Below are 23217 nucleotides of genomic sequence, written 5' to 3' on the forward strand. Positions count from 1 at the left end.
CTTTTCAGAGATTTATATTTTATTCTTTTAGGAAAATAAAAGTAAGATTACAAATACATAACTCTATTACATTAAAACAACCAAACATATATTTGATGATGTAAATAGCTGAAATTTGTTGAGCATTAGACAGTTTAAATTTATAAAATAATGATATATACAAAGTATATGCTTCAATTATGTTTTATATCATGCTGCGAGCTTTTTCATTTTATTTTGCGCTTTTCTTGATGAACTAATACTCCTTTTCAAAACACGAATTCTAAAGAATGTACGACATCTATCAAAAAATTTAATAAATTCGTATGGTAATGTGATGTTATTGCTTTTAAAACACTCGCTAATTAAATCAGTCAGTTTATCTGTCGCGCCTTTTCCCGGTTTTAAATATTTTTCCCCGCGATAACAGAGAAACATTTTTTCTATTGTTTTTAAATGCACCAAAAATTCCTCGCTTGGTTGCAACAGCGTTCCATCTCTTGCACTTATGGCACCAATCCACGAGCCATCTCCCTTCGTCGCTGCAGTTCCAAGGAATTCATATTCAGGAAACTTACGAGCTATATAACCACCAACATATTGTAAGCCTCCAACTTCCAACGCATTTCCTAATTCTTCTTTTTAAATTTCCAGTTCTACATTGTCATCATTTTGCAAATCATTACCAAATTCCACTGGGAAACAAAACAACATAGCCGACAGGCTTAGCTCTTTTTGGATAGAAGTTTCTTCATCCACATAGGATGCGCTTTGTTCAACAGGAAAGCTGGAAAATGAGGTTGATGTCATCATATCACTATTGCAACTTTCAACGTTGCAGTTTGATCCTAACAGTTTGCTCTCTTTGCCTAGAATGTGGGCTCTGATTTGGTGCTTAAATGCAATGGATGATGGGTGTTGATGACATGCACCCATCTGCCTTATGCAGCCAAAAAGTGTTCAAGACCATTTTGATTTAGCCTGTAAGTCAGAATATATGATGTTTGAAATTTATCTGACCATTCTCAGCAGCTTCATTAATGAATTGCATGATTAAATTAAGCCTTTTTGGAAAGGGTAGAGCCTATTGCTTTTAATCACTTTCATTTCTTTAGACACCCGAATCATATCACGCAACGTTTTATTTTGTATGTCCAGATTCATCCCACAGGCATTTCTTGATGGTTTCCTATCACGAGGCACTCGAGAGTTAAATAAATCGAACCAGGTATCTACAAGGCAAATAAACTGACTTGTGGTTTCCCAATCCTTATCTTCAAGCAAACCTTTGTTACCGAAGTACTGAAGACATTTATATGTTGTTTCGGACAGTATTTGCACCGCTAGTTTAACATTCATGCGTTGCATGCCCATTACATTGATGTGCTTTTCAGAGAGCTTATGTGCTGTCTGTAGATCGCTTTTGCTTTTCATAATTAACTCCCTAACTGAACCACAATGAGCAAACTTATCTCCCGACAGTACAAATCCATGATCAAGGAAATTATTCCTAATGAGTTTTATTAGGTGCGGTGCATCGGCAAACACATGTACTTCTCTGTTATCATCTACTGGGTTAACAAATGCAGAATTATCTATATCAATGCCTAAGGAATTCCATAAACTAACATTTGTTGTTCCTAAGTCACTAACCATGGCTACTACAGGAAACCCAGCTTTCTCAACCTGAATAATCAATTTAAAAAGGAGATCTTTTTTCATGTAGTGTCGAAATTATAATAAATAATTTGTTTCCAGGAAGTCGTAAGTCCTCTGATCATCGCGCACTGTACTTTGGTATGTTTGGGTGGAAATGGTCAAGGCCGCACCTATAGGTTCGGCCTACATCACGGTCTGTACCTGCGCAGAACAGTCATATTTTGGGTCAGGGTTGAGAAGACCTCTTTAATCTATAGACCTTGGTTGAAATCGCGTTCCTGTAGAGAAAGAAAACGAGACGCTCCTGTTTTGTCCTGTCCATTCCGATGATGACGATTGACGAGCACACGAACACACACGAGTTTGGAAGAGGCAGTGTTGGCTCATACATGGACACTATCTTGAATTTTTCGACTCCTTTAAGTTTGTCATTTGGGCTCCCACCCTAATTTCAACAAGGAGGCCCACGGTAATCACCACGCCAGGTTTCATGCTTTTATCCGCTCTGTAACAGTATTCCCTCTAAGCCACCCCACTAAGTTGGGATTATTTCGTTGTCTGATTCGTCCGAGTCCATGTTCCTTCTCCTGGCGGGGTCTGGGGCACTGGGGAGTGTAAGGGAGGAGCGGGAGACCGATCTCTTCCCCGTCATCTTACCTGTTCGGAAGAGATAAAGACACACACACGACACAAGTTATGACAAAGTGTCTATTCTTCACTGTTCATGGAAAGTTCATTTTTCTTATCACAAAATTTCACTAGTCACTGAAATTTCTCCGACTCGCTGATCGTCGGAGAAAGTGAAAAAATTATTGTCCCTGGCTGGTAAGGCACGTTGTCGCACAACACGGCAATGGGAAGGCACAAGGCAAACTCCAAGAGGCAAACTGAAATCCGCCAGAGCAGCCTTCAAATTCCGCAATTTTGACCCAAAATCAGCTAGATTTTCTTTTTCGCTAAATAGACTAAGGATAAATCTATATTATACTACATGATGATCATTACTTACCTTTCTGATTGCTGTTATATTCCTGGCACCGCATCCTCCCCGTGAAACAATAGATTAGACTAACTTTCTAAGCATCAAGTGAAAAAAAAATCAAGTCCTCATCATCCTCTTCAGCTGTTTCTATTTCCATAGTTGTAGATGCCGATGAACTTGCTTGACTTGAGAGTGACGCTGATGATGATTGACCATAATAACTTGAGCTGTATGCAGCCATTGTGCCTATCTTTTCCAAAACACTTTTTGGAATGTCATATGAATAGCAAGTCTTCTCTAGTCTTTTCAAGCCAGTCCTAACAGCCAACACTGCATTAACTGAATTTAAACTTTGTCTGTTTCTAAGCTTATTTTTTACTATATTCAGCTGACTGAAAAGTCTCTCTACTTCAGCATTAGAGTGGGGCAATGAGAGTATACTAATGGCCAAGTCAAATAGTTCTTGGAAAGGATTACACCCAGATGCATCTTGATCAGTTCCAACTTCAGTCCAACATTTTACAGTGGAATTCTTTTCGGACCACTGAACTATTGACAAGTTTCTCCACTGATTTTCAATTTTTTCAATATCTTCATTGCTATAATCGAACAGTTCTGCTATTTCAGTAATAGGATCTTTTACCTGATTCAAGCAATCTTGTATTGAGAAACGAGATAGTTTCCGTAAAACTTCAAAATTATCAGGAAGTCTGTATTTTAGTTCACTGCATAATTTGACTGCAAATGATATACAGCGTTTGCGAATATTATTTTCAGTCTGCTGAAATTTTAGAATCCCTGCAAACCTTTTCGAATTCATATCCCAAGTAGCCTATGCCTGTGGATCTACGTAGGAAGTTATATCAGTGGTCGTAGGATTCACTCTTGCTGTAGGAACAATCACTTTCTTGCTTACTGAAATAATATGATTTGACAAGTCCTGAAGAAGTTTCGTTGGGTCAGTATTTTCTCCTTGAAATACTTTCATAGTCCGCTGAGTTTACTGCAGAATTGGACGCAGAAATAGAAGGTACAGCTTCATAACAGGATGAGAATACATAGTGTATAATGTTTCAGCAGTATAACACTTTTCAAATGGTCTAGCAAATTCGAAATGAAGTTTAAGTTCCTCCCACTAAGGAAGAATTCGACTTACTGCTGGTTCGATGGAAAGCCATCTAGTATCACACAATCTAGGTATTTGCAATGGGTGTTTACCGGCATTGAGTGTTGCAAAAAGCTGCTTATACATGTGTTGTCTTTTAGACGAATGTCCAAACCAGCCGTAGGTTTCTCGAACAAGAAAGTCAAGACTTTTTGGTAAAGTTTCTCCCATGGAATGTGATACTGCTAATTGAACAGAGTGGCAAACACACCTTATCATAATTAAATTCGGCAACCTGAGCTCCCTTTTCAGCAATTCACATACACCATTATCAAGTCCTGTATTGACACTTGCATTGTCAACACCACCTCCAATCAGAAACTTTGGATCTAAGAGAACATCCATTAAAAGTTTCTTGATAGCATTAACAATACACACTGCCGTCCCATTTTCAATTTCAACTAACCCTAAATATGTTGAAATTTTCTTTTGCATCTTTTTGCTGAAGTAACGAATCACTACACCTAGTAACTTTGTCACGCTTATGTCAGTCGATTTGTCAATTATCAAGCTATACTTAGCATTATCAATGTCTTCTCGCAGGCATTGGATGAAATGAGGACCCAGTACATTTACAAGCATTTCCTTGCAATTAGTTCTATGAAGCTTCACATGGGGAACCTGTTTGCTATCTCTCAAGGCTTTCTTTCCAGTTTCAACAATATGGTCTGTAGCTAGAAATGAAGTATGTTCCGCAACAAACAATGCCAAGACTCCTTCAGACTCGCTAGTTATGTATTTCTGTGTTGTCAATTTTAGGAAAACCTATTTTTAACTGCCGTGAACTAGAAAATGGCTCTGCCGCTTTCACGTTTTACACTCTTGGCATGATTACGTAAGTCAATCAGTTTAGCACTTATTTCACATTTACAAAACAAGCAATATGCTTTAGTCTTATTTGTCTCTAATGGTTTCAACCAATCCTTTAATTCAGGCAGAGATTCCCAGCTTTTCCGGTAGGATTGAGTGTACTTCCGGCTCATATTGGCAAGAAACTACTTGAAACTATAGTTCGACAGATCTAAACTGATAGATTGTTTACCTCCTTGAGAAAAGCGCTGCTGCCACTTCTCTCTTAACCTTTAAATCGTTCCCTTCTTAAGTCTTCAGCCATCTCCCAGTAGGGCAATATTTGGGACAGTACTCAATGGAAGTGACCATATAAATCCTAATCCATTAACTCCATCCCCATTCCATTTGGTTATTACTTTGGAGACTTTATTTATTGTTATATTTGCTATGACTTTTACCTGTAAATTTTACGTACATTACATATCTTATTTGATGATCTTTTTCATTAAAAGTAATAAAAATCTGTAATTACCATTTATTGTCTTATGACATTTTCATATAATCTCGTCAGTAGAGTACCTTATATTTATTCTTTTTTTTATTATTTAACTTTTCCGTCTGCCATACTATCCATTTCCTAAACAAGTTTGTAACATTTTGCATTTCATTGCCCCGTATTTTAAGTTTCCCTTAATCTTCATTCATCAAGTTATGATTTACTTTAGTTTCATTTCCTTTTTCATAGTATATTTTATCTTTAAAACCACACAGTATTCTGCCTTATTCTCTCTTGACTACAATTTCATTGATCTCCATTCTATTTGGTTATAACTTTTAAGGTTGTAATATTCTCTTATGTTTTTATAATGTATACCTTTCAAGTTTTGCATAAAATACATGGCATTTTATCTAAAACTGTTTTGCATTTAAAGTAAAAAAAAAATCGGCCATTACTATGCATCATTTCTTATGACATTTTCTTCTGAAAAATATATGACATACAGAAATGAAAACAGTGTAAAAAAAAAAAAAAGATTGATTATAACTCATAAATCTAAATCATGTAACAATTTTTACTTTTTATAAGGTTGTTGCACATAAACTCATCATTGGGAGAGAAATAATTTATTTACGGTAATTACCACAGGAATTGCAATAATATGATTATATACAAAATGTACATTACGAAGAATCTTCGTCGTCAGATGACCTTAGTTCAATAACGAACGAGTCAATATATTTATCGATACAGATATCTTTTGCAGCATCGGCTATTTGCAAATTTTCGGAATGTTTAACTGCATTTGCCAAATTTTCAGCCGTCACTGACTGAATTGCTTCTTTGACGAGAGGTTTAAGATCAGCCATTTTAAAATTGTTTCTTTTTGCCACATAGGTCTTTACTTGGGCCCAAATCAGTTCAATGGGATTGTATTCACAGTGATATGGAGGTAACCTAACCACTTGATGTCCATTGTCTCGCGCCATTCTGTCTATAACATAATCATGTCTGATTCCATACGACAGTGATTTGACCATTTCCAGTAATACACACTTGTTCAAATTATCACTTGGATTTGCACCCTTATTCTTTAGCCACTCCTTCATAACATCTTTTTTGTCTGCCATTGTCGGAGGTTTGTCAATTCGTACGGAATGATATGAGGCGTTATCCAAAACAAGGATAGACGATGGCGGTATATTTGGAAGAAGTTGATACTTGAGCCATTCTTCAAACATTTTAGAATTCATTTGATGGTGGTAATCACCATCATTTTTAGATTCAAACACTAAGTCTGCATTTTGTACAAATCCTTCCTTAGAGCCAGCATGCAGAATGATGAGTCTTTTTCCTCTTCCAGTAGGCGGTTTCTCCCCCGTTGCTTTTTTTGAATTCGTATCCATCCAGCAATGATTCACTGTATAGTTTTGATTTACCCAAGTTTCGTCTATGTATATCACTGAATCACTCCCTTCTCTCGAATAATTTTAATTTTCCTTAGAAATGCTGTTCTTGCACTAACCACATCAGGCCGTTCCAGAAGAAATGGTTTTCCGTCCACTCTTCCATATTTAAAACCCATTTCTTTTAAAATTATGCACAAAGATTCCTTACTTCCACTGAATTCCGTATTTTCTTTAAATTCACACAGGATTTTATCAAGATTGGGTTTTTCTTCTCTGACATAGAAATTGAGAACAATTCTCCGCAAAGTACATTTATTAAAATCGTCTGTTTGTCACAGGTTTTGACCTTTTCCATTTCTTCTTGTTGCTGAACGGCGGAATTGCATCATTTTCCTCAGACTCTCTTGCCTCTTTGCAACAACGATGAATGGTAGCTTCGCTCAACTTTGTTGCCTCAGTGGCACGGAGAACTGCTTGCGATACATCACAAAGTGGACCGCCATTCAGTTTTTCTGTGACGAAGTACTTATAAACGTAATAAGCCATTCGTCGGGCTTTTCCTGGCAGATGACCGCTTGGAAACTCTTCCATGATCAACCGTATCACAGCGTACTTTCTGAAGGAATGAATTAATTTCACTTCTGACTATTGTTCTCGGTAAACTATAGTAGTACCAATCTAAGGTGAGGGTTTAGGCGTGTCTAAAACCGAAAACACACGTTGCCATATCTTTAAGTTCTTTGTAGAGGTGGCCAAAGTCAAAGCTCTGTATTCCTTACTAATCCCCAAGGGAAACATTACCCTAAGGTCAAAACCTATGTCCAGTACAGATTATCCTCCTTTCAGACTCAGGTGAGGGGAATGCCCACTCAATTGTCTTAGAAGGGTTCGCTGGTATAAGTTTATTTTTCCTTTATTCAGATAAATATTTATCATATGGTGTGTATTGGTATTAAAAATTCAGAGTTATGAAACAGTTCTTTTTATTCTTAACTTATTTATCAACAATCTACAAAAAGAGACAAAACTAAAGGGAAATCACGGATATGGTAAATTTCATACATTAAACATTTCTTTATTTTCAGAAGCATTCAAGTAATAAATACAGTATATCTAATAAATAAGAATGATAATGATTCACTTTATTTCAGTTTGTGATCATATACATGTACAATGGTTTACAATGAGAACAATACAGAACAGCGTATAAAGACGAGAGAGATTTTAAGAGGACTCCTCATCGGAAGACTCCTCATCTGAAGAGTCAAGACTTATAATAAATGAGTCAATATATTTGTCTATCAAAATATCTTTTGCTGCATCTTCCACTTGCAATTGCTCGGCGTGTCTTACGGCCTTCTCCCAATTTTCAGGTGTCACAGTATCCAGAGCTTCTTTAGTAAGTTCCGATAGATTTGTCATCTTAAAATTGTTTCGTTTCATATGAAACTTTTCACTTGGCCCCAAATTAGTTCTATCAGGTTGTATTGGCAATGGTAGGGAGGAAGCCGAATAATTTCATGCCCATTTTCTGCTGCAATTTTATCTACGACATACGTGGTTTTTATTTTAACAGAGTACTCCTTTACCATCTCTAAAAGTTGACTTTTCAACATTTTCTCTGTTGGTTTCGCACCTTTAGAGATGAGCCACTCTGTAATGACTGCCTTTTTGCTTGACATCGTTGGTACTTTTTCTACTTTCCTTGAATGATATGGAGCATTATCCATCACAATAACTGAAGCTGGAGGTATGTTCGGGAGCAACTGGCAACGAAACCATTCTTCAAATACTTCGTGGTTCATTTGACGGTGATAATCACCATCATTTTTGCAGTGAATGTAAGCTCAGCGTTTGGAATGAAACCACATGCAGAGCCTGCATGTAGAATTATAAGTCGGCCACCTTTTCCTGACGGCACTTTAATTCCAGAAGCATTCTCTGATTTATTATCTTTCCAGCATTTCCCCACAGTATAATTCTGGTTAACCCAAGTCTCATCTAGATAAATTACATTTCTTCGGTTCTCTTTGACGTTTTGCATTTTTCTAGGAATCTTGTTCGCAAGCACTGCACGTCATATCGTTCCATCAAAAATTTTCTACCATCGAGTTTTGCGTACTGAAACCAATTTCTTTCACTATTTTCTTAAAGATTCTCTACCACCTTTGAATCCTGTTCTTTCCCTCATTTCAGACAACACTTTGTTAATGGTTGGAATTTCTTTCCTCTCGTAAAATTGGAGAATTATCCGACGAAGCAAACATTTGTCGAAGTCATCCAAACCAGTCACAGGTTTTGATCTTTTCCTCTTCTTTATCTCGTAAACTGGGTTACCAAATAATTCTTGCGACTCTCGTGCTTCTTTACATATTCGTTCAACAGTAGCTTTACTGACGTTTGTTGCCTCAGCTGTACGAAGAGTTGCATTCGCAACATTAGTAATGGGTCCTCTGTTTTGTTTCTCCATTGTGAAGTACCTTGACACATTATGAATAATTTTCCTTGCTTGTCCTGAATGACTCCCAGTGAGAAACTCTGACCATCCATGACGACTGCAAAAGGCTGTATTGTCCTATAATGACAACTGTAGCTCATTATATACCCGTGCGCCTGGCCCGAGACACGAGGTCAGAGAAGTGCATACGAAAGCCACATTTCTTCACTTTATAAGGTTAATGTTAATGACTGGTTTAACACAATTGTCATCGGGCTCTGTGTACAAAAGTCACGATTCAATCATTCTTGGAGCAAATTTATTACTTTCAGTTACTAAACTACTCCCTTTACCTCATTAAAAATGTTAATAGATTGATGTTTGGCAATGCCAGATCGATGTTTGGCAATGCCAGATCAGTTTCAATCCTAACCACGGTATTTGATTTATTTTTCATCTTATCCCCGAATATTTTTCTCCATATTCAGTTGACTGTTGTCTTGGAACAATATACACAAGAAAAAAAATAACGTCAAAGATGGAAAAAACATTTTCATACTAAAATTTCTCTATTTACAGAAAAGTTCAGTCAACAAACATCTTTTAACCATTTAATCACATACACACACACACACACACACACACACACACACACACACGTGTTTGTCCTTCAACTATGTTTGCATCCGCTAATTCTCACCTTCACCATAAGGACCCAGCTTATAAGATTTGACCATTCTTAAGAGATTAACGAAGGGTTATTGTTTCTTAACTGACAGATACAGATGTCAATACTTGACCTGAGAATCGAGATTGTAGATGTGGCAACATGTATGCCACGTTTCGTAAATATGATATTGAAAAACTGTTTAAAATATTGATCAATAACAACTTCATACATAAAAATCATGTTTAGTAAATATTTCAGAGTAATTCCACTCAGTTTTGTTATATAACAACGACCTATATTCCATGAAATTTTTCTTAGAATGGAAGTTTGGCAACGCACGTAAATGTCTCTCGTCCCCACAAAACCCTCACCTTAGATTGGTACTACTATAAAGGAAGAAGTCATTCTTTTTGGCGCGTAATTAAGTTCTCAGCTAGACCGGGCGGTCGGGCTTATCCAAAGGGTAGCTTAAGAGATAAACTTCATGGTTTAATAGGCTTGGCCCACCTTCATATCGCCTGTCAAAGGTTACAAGAAAAGTGGCAGCGTCTTTCGAAGCATTTGTCACGTTTATAAATGCGATTTCTCATCTTATTTACAAATAAAATTAAAATCACACTATGTGAACGTGTAAGTACATCAAAACATGCTAAAAACTTTAAACTACTCATTTATTGATTCATGTGTTATAAAGTAAGGTATTAAAAACTGGATACTGGTAGCTGTGGCAACAGGGTTCTTACCCAAAGAAAACAACAATCTCTCAGTTTAGATCTGTCGAACTATAGTATATCTTCAACCAAGGTCCACAGCGAACTATACTCTAGCTACAAAAAGTTGAGAGTGACTTTCTTACAAATTAGCCATTTAGCGGCGTTGACACGTCTCCTATCTTGCCCAAGGAGGTATTTAATCCTAATCCAAAAAGGTACATTTTCAGGATTGACCTCCTCGAGGTTAAGGTTAATCCCGAGAGTGGACATATACAAGGGCACTGTCCAGCTATTTGCTTTTATTCACAAGTGACTTACGTTTAACGTATGTACTTTATATATATATATATATATATATATATATATATATATATATATATATATATATATATATATATATATATATATATATATATATATATATATATATATATATATATATATATATATATATATATATATATATATATATAAAAAAAAGTATATATGTACACATATACACATGCAAAATTTAATTAGGGTTACATATATATATATATATATATATATATATATATATATATATATATATATATATAACCCTATTTAAATTTTGCATTGAACAACTCGAAAAATATACAGCAAGGTCCAAGTAGTATCATATTTTGATCTGTGTTTTGCTTTTGTACCGACGAATGGAGGGAGGCGACAGACAATCCTCTTAAACTGTGACCCGTGGTCACTTCCCTTAATCCTCCATACACGAGGAAATGGCAGCGCCGCTCAAAAAACTGCCAAATCTACCAAATTGTCACACTTTTCCTGAAAAGTTTGAACGAGTTTAAGAAAATATGGCAGAAGTGCTAATCACTCTGGAGTCTCAACCTTTTGTAGCCAGAGTATAATTGTCTTCAATTTAAAGCAGTGCAAAGCAGGGTTGTCAGATGCTTTTTGGCATTTGTTATCAACATTAAGCTAAGGACAAAAAACAAAAAACCCAAATCTTATGTTTCATACACAAATTTTAATAAAAAAAAATTTAAATACATGGCACCTTTTTTAATAACTGAACCAAAGCGGTATATAAATTCATCATAAACATGCCGTCCTTTTTGAAGACATTTGTCAAAGGTATTGTACGGTCAAGGACAAGAAGCTTTCTAATCTCACTTAACGAAACGACCTTGACCGTGGCCACGCCTTGACCCAGCCATACAGGATACTGGAGTCTCTCCCTTAAAGCACATTCAAGCGCTCAGGCAAAGGAAATTCTTCAATATTTTCAAATATTTCCAGCATGAAAAAAGAAACGTCGGACAGTTAATTGACACTTAAAGATTGATGGATCGTGTGACTGTTGCAACAGGAGTGAGTGAATGAAAGAACGATGTTTCGGCTGCGTTTGAAATATACTGTACTTTACCTTACATATCAAAATTAAGAAAATATTCGCCACGACCGGGATTTGGGCCTAATCTTTAACAGTCCTCTCGGTTGTATGAGTCAAGGCCAGGTGGAAGTGGAAGGATTTCACCAGATAAACATAAACAACTGTTCTCCAAAGTGTAATTTGGCAGGGTTGTACTAATCTGTTGTAGTTCCGCCCTGCCACTCGATTTTTTTTTTTTTTTTTTTTTTTGGTGTGTGGGGCCGGGGAATGACGCAGCTCGTCATACTCCTGAATGACAATTATCGTTTACGTGAGGAGTTGAGAATTTAATGTAGTGCACAAAGTGTAGTCATTTTGTTCATTTTTAGGGGATTTATGGAAAAAAAATATACTAAATGTTTACATTCACATGAAATCAGCTGCAAATCCGCCAGTCATTAAAATTCCGCTAGATTTCCCGCTATCCACAACAGAACTTTGAAATCCGCTAACAAAGGTTCAAATCCGCTAATCTAGCGGATTTTCCGCTAACTTGGCAACTCTCTCGGCGAGAGAGCTCGACTGAGACTCGGACTGGCTCTTATTCGAAGTTAGCAGTCGAGTCTCACAGATAACAATCCGTCAACTGCTTTTCACAAAACAAAACTTCCACGCAGTCAGACCTAGTTAGGGCTAACTACACAGTAGGCTTTGATGTTTTGTTCTTTTATTCTTGAACCGTAGACACATGGCTGTGCAGTTTTGAAGGGTTATCTAAGACCATCGACTGCTAAGGTCCTGGTCTTCGTATTTCTAAAACAAAATCGCACAAAGTTTGTAATAATTTCGGGTACACAAACGAGAAAGCCAAATAAAATTTCATGCAAACCAGAATGACAGAAAATTTTCCCGATTTACTTGACCACTCGAAGATATTGTAGTATTTTCATGTCCCTTTCTTGCAAAAAGATTATCGGTATCCTATTAATCTTTTATTCCTTTATAGTAAATTATAAGGACCAGGGTTAACCGGATAAATTGGTAGTCAGTATGAACAGCCTTACCCAAAACCTTACATACTTTTCAATCCAGTAAAGTTTTGGGAACAACTGTAGACGAAAACGAAAATTGCGTTCAATAAGAATACTGAGATAGAAAACAGGAGGTTTTCCGAGGAACAATGATCGGTGGCTGATCTGAAGTATTGGGGTATCTCCACATTTTTTTGTTTGCATATATATATATATATATATATATATATATATATATATATATATATATATATATATATATATATATATATATATATATATATATATATATATATGTGTGTGTGTGTGTGTGTGTGTGTGTGTGTGTGTATTTATAATATATTTTTGTTTTAACTGGACAATCTGGTTTTGAGATAGTTTCTATAAGACAGATAGCAACATTTACAGTTATATTAGCCTTGTGGTTCCAACCTTGTGGGTCTAGTGAAACATAAAACAAAATAAAAGGGGGTAATTTCATATGAACTTAGGGCTCTACTTCAGAAGGGAAATATTACGTAAACATGTGGGTATATTTACATGAAGACATTAGTAAGGGAAGGAGAAATGCAATTAAATTCTTGATCCTGAAGGGAATTCCTACTGGATGAATGAAACTGGGGATTCCAGGCACAGTTCCGAGAAGATTCCACGATATAGGGTCCCTCTAAAATGAGAGCTACATAGATTATACGCCAGTAATGGAAATAGACAAAAGGATAATGAGTTCGAAGCTACACTGAGGGTACCAAGGGACCTCGAAGAGTTAATAATGGATTAGCACTGAGAACAGACACTCGAATAGCACTGGTGCAATTGAACAAAAGATTATGTGATTACTGGCACTCAAATTAAGTAAATTCTATGAGGACATAGTGTAACTGTTAGGACATCTTTACAGAGCACTTTTCCGTAGGAGAAAAGTGTTTCCAGCGAAGAAGGCGGCACGTGGTTTGCTCCCGATTTACAAAGGCGAAGATGTTGATCTTCCACGTGGTAGGATGTAGGGGCGCTGACAGCAAGGGCAACACGTGGGTGACTTCACAAAGCGCCAGGTGATGGAGTGGGTGGCCCTTGTGGTAGGATGGGGCCAGCAGCAAAGGTAACACGTGGTTGGCAGTCGGAGTGCACAAAGGTAAATTATACTTCGAGGGGCCACGTGGTTAGATGGAAAGGGATTGGCTAAGGGCGTCGTTCCGCAAGGGGCATGGTCCTCCATGCGGGGGTGGTGTGCGTGTGTGGCCGCCGTGTCTACTCCATAACATCCCGCGAGTTTCTGAGAGTGAGCCCTTGTTCGTCTGTCCTTTTATGCCATCTGCTGGGGTCAGGGGACCAGTTCTTCGATAGGGAGTTGAGTCAAGGCCATCTAGAGGAGAAGGCCAGGTGTGTGGGGGTTTGACGTCAGCGGAGTAGGTCTACTTGGTCGAAGCCCTCAGGCTAACGGGACAACTGACCATCTACACCCTCTCTCTGTTTCTTTTCCATGGCTTAATTAGTGCGTTACAACTTTTTTTTTTTTTTTAGTTTACCCTCCTCTTGAAGTTGATTTTTAAAAATCATTATTGCTACTACAAAATCATTCTGCTGCCACCTTGCTGCTTATGGTAATCACCTTTCTTAAACAGCTAAACTAACTGTGGTTTAGTTTGGGCATAGTAAATAAGCAGAGTCATTCAAACATGATTTTATTATAAAAGAAAACCCATTAACAAAAAATACAAATTTCTAGCAATTTTAAACGAACTAACATGCAATTCTTTACACAATTACCCACACACACCTGATCTTACTGTGTATTTTCTTTACCTGAAGCTGTGTATTTTCGTTACCTGAAGCATTTGGATTTTATTTTTTTGACTCTGTCAATGTTTGCAATTTTCTCTTTTTCCCTTGGCTCATAAGCTTATTTTCAGAGAGGATATTGTTTTCTTTTGAATAGTAGTTGTTTAGAAGGACATTAGTTGCTGTCCATATCATTTTCTCTATTTTTTCTGAATTATGACTAGCATCACATGAATCCATTGGAAGCAGTGCTTCATCATCAGCTAATTTGTTGGAAGTCAAGACACTCCCCACAGCTCTCTGATTAGCAATTTTGTGAAAAGACTCATTCTGGACCATTTTGTCAATCACTATGTAACTGTACATAACAATATTTGTGACTACAGGATTTGGGTGCATCAGGAAGCCTCTGCTGATACTTTAAGAGGTGTAAAAGAAACGAGCAGGATAAGGTTACTGCTACTTTACTGTGGACACAGGCGGTTTATATAGCGGCGGACTGACGTCACGCCGAGGAATACAATGGGAACAAGGGTGACGACCTGAGGTCAGTAACATTTGACAATAAAATACGATAAACAAATACACTTTGAGTTACACAAATGAGCAATAGCAAAGTTGAATACATTCTGATACCTGGAAGAAGGAACACATTACATACAATTTGGTAGCAGGTAAATTTTTACATAAAACAATTTAATTGATTGGGTATGTGGATTTGCGTGACCCGTTAACCAGGAGCGGCGATCCTAGGAGAAGCGAAGAAAACAGGTCGTCACCACAGAAAACCCGCTCAGCGGGAACATTACAATATCATCAATATACTTGTAGTTTTCATGCACATCATTTTCAGTGTTGCAAGTTAGCATACCCTTGCAACAATCACAGTTCATTTTTTTGAAGACTGCATAACAACAATAGCCTGCTACATAAACTATTACTGGCAAGATCTGCATTTTTCAAAATCTTCCTTTGATACAGTCATGCTGAACCTATCGACCTCATCTGAATGTGGTATATTTTCCAGTCCTTCCCAATTAGTCTGAAAATCCCTTAGCAAAATTTTCTTCTTATCATTGTTAAATTCCTTTCCAACACTGACATGATTCGAATCTTTTTTTCACACTCGAATATCTGTCTAATAGAAATGTTGTAATTACCACCAGACAGTTGCCTATACTGACCAAATCTAGATTCTAATTTATCAGTTTGAAATTTGGCAGTAAGTATATACCTCAGGTTTAGCTCTGATGTACAATAACTAGCTATTTCTGTAATGGCATGAGTGGTGTGCTTTAGAGCTGTGAAAGTTTCACGTGAGAGTTTTCCACCTATAGACTCCATTTTTTCCCATGCTTCTAACCAATTTCCAGAGGAGTTAAGGAATTTCATTTTTTCATCATCAGTGGAAGTAGTTAATGGAGTAGAATAAATATTTTTTGTTCTATCACCCTTGTTGGGTGCCTGCACATTCATTATTGTCCACCATGTGTGAATAATCTTCATGTAGTCTGCAACAGTAGAATAGCATGTTAAGAAATGTTTCTTGCCAATACTCAGAAGTGCTTCCACAACGTATTCATTGAAAATCTGCATAGCTAACTTTACATTTTGCCTTTCCAAAACTGATGGAGAGAGTGCCGTTACTGATAGCTTATATGAATGTTTCAGTAAATATTGTGCTTCATAGGTGTACAGTTTTTGCAAAGTTTTGAAAGGAGCCAACTGAGTTTTGTGATTTTCATGATAAACCCCATCTGATGAAAATTCAGGATACCTCATAGTTTTCTCTATATCTTTTTGATTTATCCAGTGTGCATTTGCTTAAGTGAACAGAATCAAACATGAAAAAGAGTGGTCTACTACTATCTGCTGGGTGTGGATATATTACTGATAATTTTGGTGGCTTGGCAAACAGTGATAAAGCCTTACCATTAATGGCATTGTTGTCAGTTATGACACGCAGAACCTGGAAACCTATCCCCTCCAAACCAACAATATCTTTCTTCAAAATGGTATGGAAAAGTTCAGCTTTCATACATTTTGCTGGAATGATGTGTACAACATCCCTAAATTTTGACATGACACTGCTAATCATAAAGACAGATGCACTTGTTGCAGCTTCAACAGCATCAAATGCTGCCCCAACAAAATTTCCACATTTGTAATCAAAATATGGCTTTATGTGAATTTCATCCACCATTAGTGTTACCTTGTATCAACTGCCTCAAGAGTTTTAAATCTGTTTTTAATATATACTAGGAAATTACAAGGTTTTTGTTCGGAATCAGGCCCGAAGGTTTTTGACAAGAAAATCCTTTTGACCGTGGAATAACTTGGCAGTATCAGAAAATTCTTTTCCCTTAACAATCTGTAACCCTTTGGAGAGCTGTTGTAAAACAATGAAGAAAATACCAACAGTTCTACAGAATATATATATATGCATGTAGTGAAAACACAGTCACGTGTGTAATAGAAATAAATTTTTGACTCTGCTTGGGATGGATCAAACCCAGGTCTTCCAATTGAAAGTAAAGTTGGTAGTGCCCTTGCCTTTCAATTGGAAGCCCTGGGTTCGATCTTGATGTGAGTCAGTCTTAATGTGTGTGTATATGTATATATATATATATATATATATATATATATATATATATATATATATATATATATATATATATATATATATATATATATATATATATATATATATATATATATATATATATATATATATATATATATATATATATATATATATATATATATATATATATATATATATATATATATATATATATATATATATATATATATATATATATATATATATATATATATATATATATATATATATATATATATATATATATATATATATATATATATATATATATATATATATATATATATATGACTTTTTATCACATCACCGTGATTCATATGCAATCAGTAAGCTACAAACGTCCTTTAATATTCAATTCGCTCTACCTCGGAAATAATATATATTCATATATGTTACCGAAGGGGAATTTTTTAGTTGATAATAAGTTCGTCGTCCCGTGGGCTCGAACCAGCGACGGACAAGAACTCAGGACTACAGTGGACGCTTAACCCACATGGCTAGCAAGTGAGGTATAAGTGGATATCGGCTCCCATATACAAATCTCCCGTCGAACTCAGGTGTTTGTATTTAGAGACGATATCCACCCACCTCTGCCATGTTAACCGTGTAGTGCGTTTGTCGCACGCAGCCATATTATGACTTTTTATCACATCACCGTGATTCATTTACAATCATATACAAGGACGTTTGTAGCTTACTGATTGTATATGAATCACGGTGATGTGATAAAAGTCATAATATAACTGCGTGCACAAATGCATACACTACGATTAACATGGCAGAGAAGATGGGTGGATATCGTCTCTAAATACAAAACACCTGAGTTCGACGGGAGATTTGTATATGGGAGCCGATATCCACTTATACTTCACTTGCTAGCCATGTGGGTTAAGCGTCCACTGTAGTCCTGAGTTCTTGTCCGTCGCTGGTTCGAGCCCACGGGACGATTTGAACTTATCATCATCTAAAAATTCCCCTTCGGTAACATATATGAAAATATATTATTTCCGAGGTAAGCAATATATTAAAGGACGTTTATAGTACTGATTATATATATATATATATATATATATATATATATATATATATATATATATATATATATATATATATATATATATATATATATATATATATATATATATATATATATATATATATATATATATATAATATATATATATATATATATATATATATATATATATATATATATATATATATATATATATATATATATATATATGTATATATATATATATATATATATTATATGTATATGCTTAAATATTATATACAGATTATAGTTCATGTATAACTGAATCACGAAAATATGGATAAATAAAGACAAAATCCACGAAGGAAAAAGAAGCAATGGAGTGCTGCGCGAGGCCTTTCAACTTGTCGTCCATTACTTAGCAGAGTCCACTGTTTCTCTTTCTTCATGGATTTTGTCTTTATTTATTATAGTTCATATTGATCACTGATATACCTGTATTCATGTGTTCATCATCCATCTCAGTCTTACGATTTGTTTTCATATACATATATCTCATAATATACGAATACTTCTGAACTAGATTTAAGATGAATAAGAAAATCATCTTGCAAGACAAATGAACTTAAACATTCCTTCTCGTTAGAAGTTTCTTGTGAATTGAAATGATGGTGTGTATCCTATTGCAAAGAAATATTTCTAGAGAGAGAGAGAAAGAGAGTGAGTAAACTTGTCCTTTTTTATTTAACTAGGGTGAAATAGTGTTAGTATTCCATGATGAAATGTGGGTCCTATTTGTATGGAAACTATTTCTCTAAATACGAGATCAAGCCCTCGAAATTTGAAATAATATTCCAGAATTGACATGTTTCTGCTTTACTAAATTTTGCGTGACATTTTCATACTCTCATATAGTAGTCCAATGACCCATAAACTGCATGGTTCTCATTGTAAGTTATTCCTAAGGTATAATTAATTCAGTGTCAGCTGGTTGCTTATGGCACGTGTGAACAAATGCACCTTTGCTTTGTTATTGGAATTATTCCTAAGGTATAATGAATTTGACGTCAGCTGGTTGATTATGGCACATGCAAACAAATGCACCTTTGCTTTGTTATTGAAGTTATTCCTAAGGCATAATGAATTCGATGTCAGCTGGTTGCTTATGGCACATGCGAACAAATGCACCTTTGCTTTTTTGAAGTTATTATTCCTAAGGTATAATGAATTCAATGACAGTTGATTGCTTATAGCACATGCAAACAAATGCACCTTTGCTTTGTTATTAAAGTTATTCCTAAGGTATAAGGAATTCGATGTCAGCTGGTTGCTTACGGCATGTGTGAACAAATGCACCTTTACTTTGCTATTGAAGTTATTCCTAAGGTATAATGAATTCGATGACAGTTGGTTGGTTATAGCACATGCAAACTAATGCACCTTTGCTTTGTTATTGAAGTTATTCCCAAGGAATAATGAATTCAATGTCAGCTGGTTGCTTATGGCACATGCAAACAAATGCACCTTTGCTTTGTTATTGGAGTTATTCCTAAGGTGTAATGAATTCGATGACAGCTGGTTGCTTATAGCACCTACAGACTAATGCACCTTTCCTTTGTTATTGAAGTTATTCCCAAGGAATAATGAATTCGATGTCAGCTGGTTGCTTATGGCACTTGCAAACAAATGCACCTTTGCTTTGTCATTGAAGTTATTCCTAAGATATAATGAATTCGATGACAGTTGCTTGCTTATGGCACATGCAAACCAATGCACCTTTGCTTTGTTATTGAAGTTATTCCTAGGGTATAATGAATTCGATGACAGTTGGTTGCTTATGGCACGTGCAAACAACTGCACCTTTGCCTTGTTATTGAAGTTATTCCTAAGGTATAATAAATTGGTTGCTTATGACACATGCAAACAAATGCACCTTTGCTTTGTTATTGAAGTTATTCCCAAGGTATAATGAATTAGATGTGAGCTGGTTGCTTATGGCATGTGCAAACAAACGCACCTTTGCTTTGTTGTCGAAGTTATTCTTAAGATATAATGAGATCAGTGGCAGCTGGTTGCTTATGGCACATGCAAACAAATGCACCATTACTTTGTTGTCGAAGTTATTACTAAGGTATAATGAATTCGATGTTAGCTGGTTGCTTATGGCACGTGCAAACAAATGCACCTTTGCTTTGTTGTCGAAGTTATTCCTAAGGTATAATGACTTTGATAAGTTATTCCTAAGGTATAATAACTTTGATAAGTTATTCCTAAGGTATATCACTTCAATAAGTTATTCCAAAGGTATAATGAAATCAATGTCAGCTGGTTGCTTATGGCACATGCAAACAAATGCACCTTTGTTTTGTTGTTGAAGTTATTCCTAAGGTATAATGAATTCAGTGTCAACTGGTTGCTTATGCTCACGCAGATAAATGCACATTTGCTCTGTTACTGAAGTTATTCCTAAGGTATAATGAATTTGATGTCTGCTGGTTGATTATGGCATGTGCAAACAAATGCACCTTTGCTTTGTTGTTGAAGTTATTTTTAAGGTATAATGAATTCAGTGCGAGCTGGTTGCTTATGGCATGTGCAAAAAATGCACCTTTACTTTGTTGTCGAAGTTATCCATAAGGTATAATGAATTCGATGTCAACTGGTTGCTTATGGCACGTGCAAGCAAATTCACCTGTTCTTTGTTGTCGAAGTTATTCCTAAGGTATAGTAAATTCGATGTTAGCTGGTTGCTTATGGCGCATGCAAACAAATGCCCTTTTGCTTTGTTGTCAAAGTTATCCCTAAGGTATAATGAATTCGTTGTCAGCTGGTTGCTTATGGCAGATGCAAATAAATGCACATTTGCTTTGTTGTCAAAGTTATTCCTAAGGTATAATGACTTTGATAAGTTATTCCTAAGGTATAATGAATTCGATGTCATCTGGTTGATTATGGCACGTGCAAACAAATGCACCTTTGCTTTGTTGTCGAAGTTATTCCTAAGGTGTGATAAATTCACTGCGAGCTGGTTGCTTATGGAACGTGCAAGCAAATGCACCTTTTTTTATGTTGTCCAAATTATTCCTAAGATATAATGAATTCGATGCCAGCTGGTTGCTTATGGCTTGTGCAAACAAATGTACCTTTGCTTTGTTGTCGAAGTTATCCCTAAGGTATAATGTATTTGATGTCAGTTGGTTGCTTATGGCACGTATAAACAAATGCACTTTTGCTTTACTATCGAAGTTATTCCTAAGGTATAATGAATTCGATGTTAGCTGGTTCCTTATGGCATTTGCAAACAAATGGACCTTGCTTTGTTGTTGAAGTTATTCCTTAGGTTTAGTGAATTCAGTGTCAGCTGTTTGCTTATGGCAAGTGCAAATAAATGCACCTTTGCTCTGTTGTTGAAGTTATTCCTAAGGTATAATGAATGTGATGTCAGTTGGTTGCTTATGGCACGTGCAAACAAATGCACCTTTGCACTGTTATTGAAGTTATTCCTTAGGTATAATGAATTAGAATACCAGCTGGTTGCTTATGGCACATGCATTAAATGCACCTTTGCTTTGTTATTGAAGTTATTCCTAAGGTATAATGAATTAGGTTATCAGCTGGTTGCTTATGGCAAATGCAAACAATTGCTACTTTACTTTGTTATTGAAATTATTCCTTAGTTTTAATGAATTACGATATCAGCTAGTTGCTTATGGCACATGCAAACAAATGCACCTTTGCTTTGTTATTGAAGTTATTCCTAAGATAGAATGAATTTGATGACAGCTGATTGCTTATGCCACATGCAAACAAATGCTACTTTGCTTTGTTATTGAAGTTATTCCTAAGGTATAATGAATTAGGATATCAGCTGGTTGCGTATGGCACATGCAAACAAATGCACCTTTGCTTTGTTATTAAAGTTATTCATAAGGTATAATGAATTAGGATATCAGCTGGTTGCTTATGGCATGTACGTACAAACAAAAGCACCTTTGCTTTGCTTTGTTATAGAAGTTATTCCAAAGATATAATGAATTAGGATATCAGCTGGTTGCTTATGTCACATGCAAACAAATGCACCTTTGCTTTGTTATTGAAGTTATTCCTAAGGTATAACGAATTAGGATATCAGCTGGTTGCTTACAACACATGCAAACAAATGCACCATTGCTTTGTTATTGAAGTTATTCCTAAGTTATAATGAATTAGGATATCAGCTGGTTGCTTATGGCACGTGCAAACAAATGCACCTTTGCTTTGTTATTGAGGTTATTCCTAGGGTAGAATGAGTTCGATGACAGCTGGTTGTTTATGGCACATGCAAATAAATGCCCCGTTATTCCTAAGGTATAATGAATTAGGATATCAGCTGGTTGCTTATGGCACATGCAAACAAATGCACCTTTGCTTTGTTATTGAAGTTATTCCTCAGGTATAATGAATGAGGATATCAGCTGGTTGCTTATGGCACATGCAAACAAATGCACCTTTGCTTTGTTATTGAAGTTATTCCTAAGTTATAATGAATTAGGATATCAGCTGGTTGCTTACAACACATGCAAACAAATGCAGCATTGCTTTGTTATTGAAGTTATTCCTAAGTTATAATGAATTAGGATATCAGCTGGTTGTTTATGGCACGTGCAAACAAATGCACCTTTGCTTTGTTATTGAGGTTATTCTTAAAGTAGAATGAGTTCGATGACAGCTGGTTGTTTATGGCAAGTGCAAATAAATGCCCCTTTGCTTTGTTATTGAAGTTATTCCTAAGGTATAATGAATTAGGATATCAGCTGGTTGCTTATGGCACATGCAAACAAATGCACCTTTGCTTTGTTATTGAAGTTATTCCTAAGGTATAATGAATTAGGATATCAGCTGGTTGCTTATGGCACATGCAAACAAATGCACCTTTGCCTTGTTATTGAAGTTATTCCTAAGGCATAATGAATTAGGATATCAGCTGGTTGCTTATGGCACATGCAAACAAATGCACCTTTGCCTTGTTAATGAAGTTATTCCTAAGGCATAATGAATTAGGATATCAGCTGGTTGCTTATGACACATGCAAACAAATGCACCTTTGCTTTGTTATTGAAGTTATTCCTAAGGTATAATGAATTAGGATATC

General features: G+C 35.9%; 1 protein-coding gene across 1 annotated transcript; it reads right to left on the reverse strand.

Annotated features, from left to right (window-relative positions):
* Window positions 1-5759: 5759 nt before the first annotated feature.
* On the reverse strand, window positions 5760-6482 carry LOC136833063 (uncharacterized). The gene has a single exon (XM_067094710.1). The coding sequence runs from the start codon at window positions 6480-6482 to the stop codon at window positions 5760-5762; it is 723 nt and encodes a 240-aa protein (XP_066950811.1).
* Window positions 6483-23217: the final 16735 nt, after the last annotated feature.

Source organism: Macrobrachium rosenbergii, chromosome 51 (assembly GCF_040412425.1).
Source record: "Macrobrachium rosenbergii isolate ZJJX-2024 chromosome 51, ASM4041242v1, whole genome shotgun sequence".
NCBI lineage: Eukaryota > Metazoa > Arthropoda > Malacostraca > Decapoda > Palaemonidae > Macrobrachium > Macrobrachium rosenbergii.

What these genes read in the sequence shown, in the direction of transcription:
- LOC136833063 (XM_067094710.1), bottom strand. Translation starts at nt 6,482, where the DNA reads ATGGATACGAATTCAAAAAAAGCAACGGGGGAGAAACCGCCTACTGGA.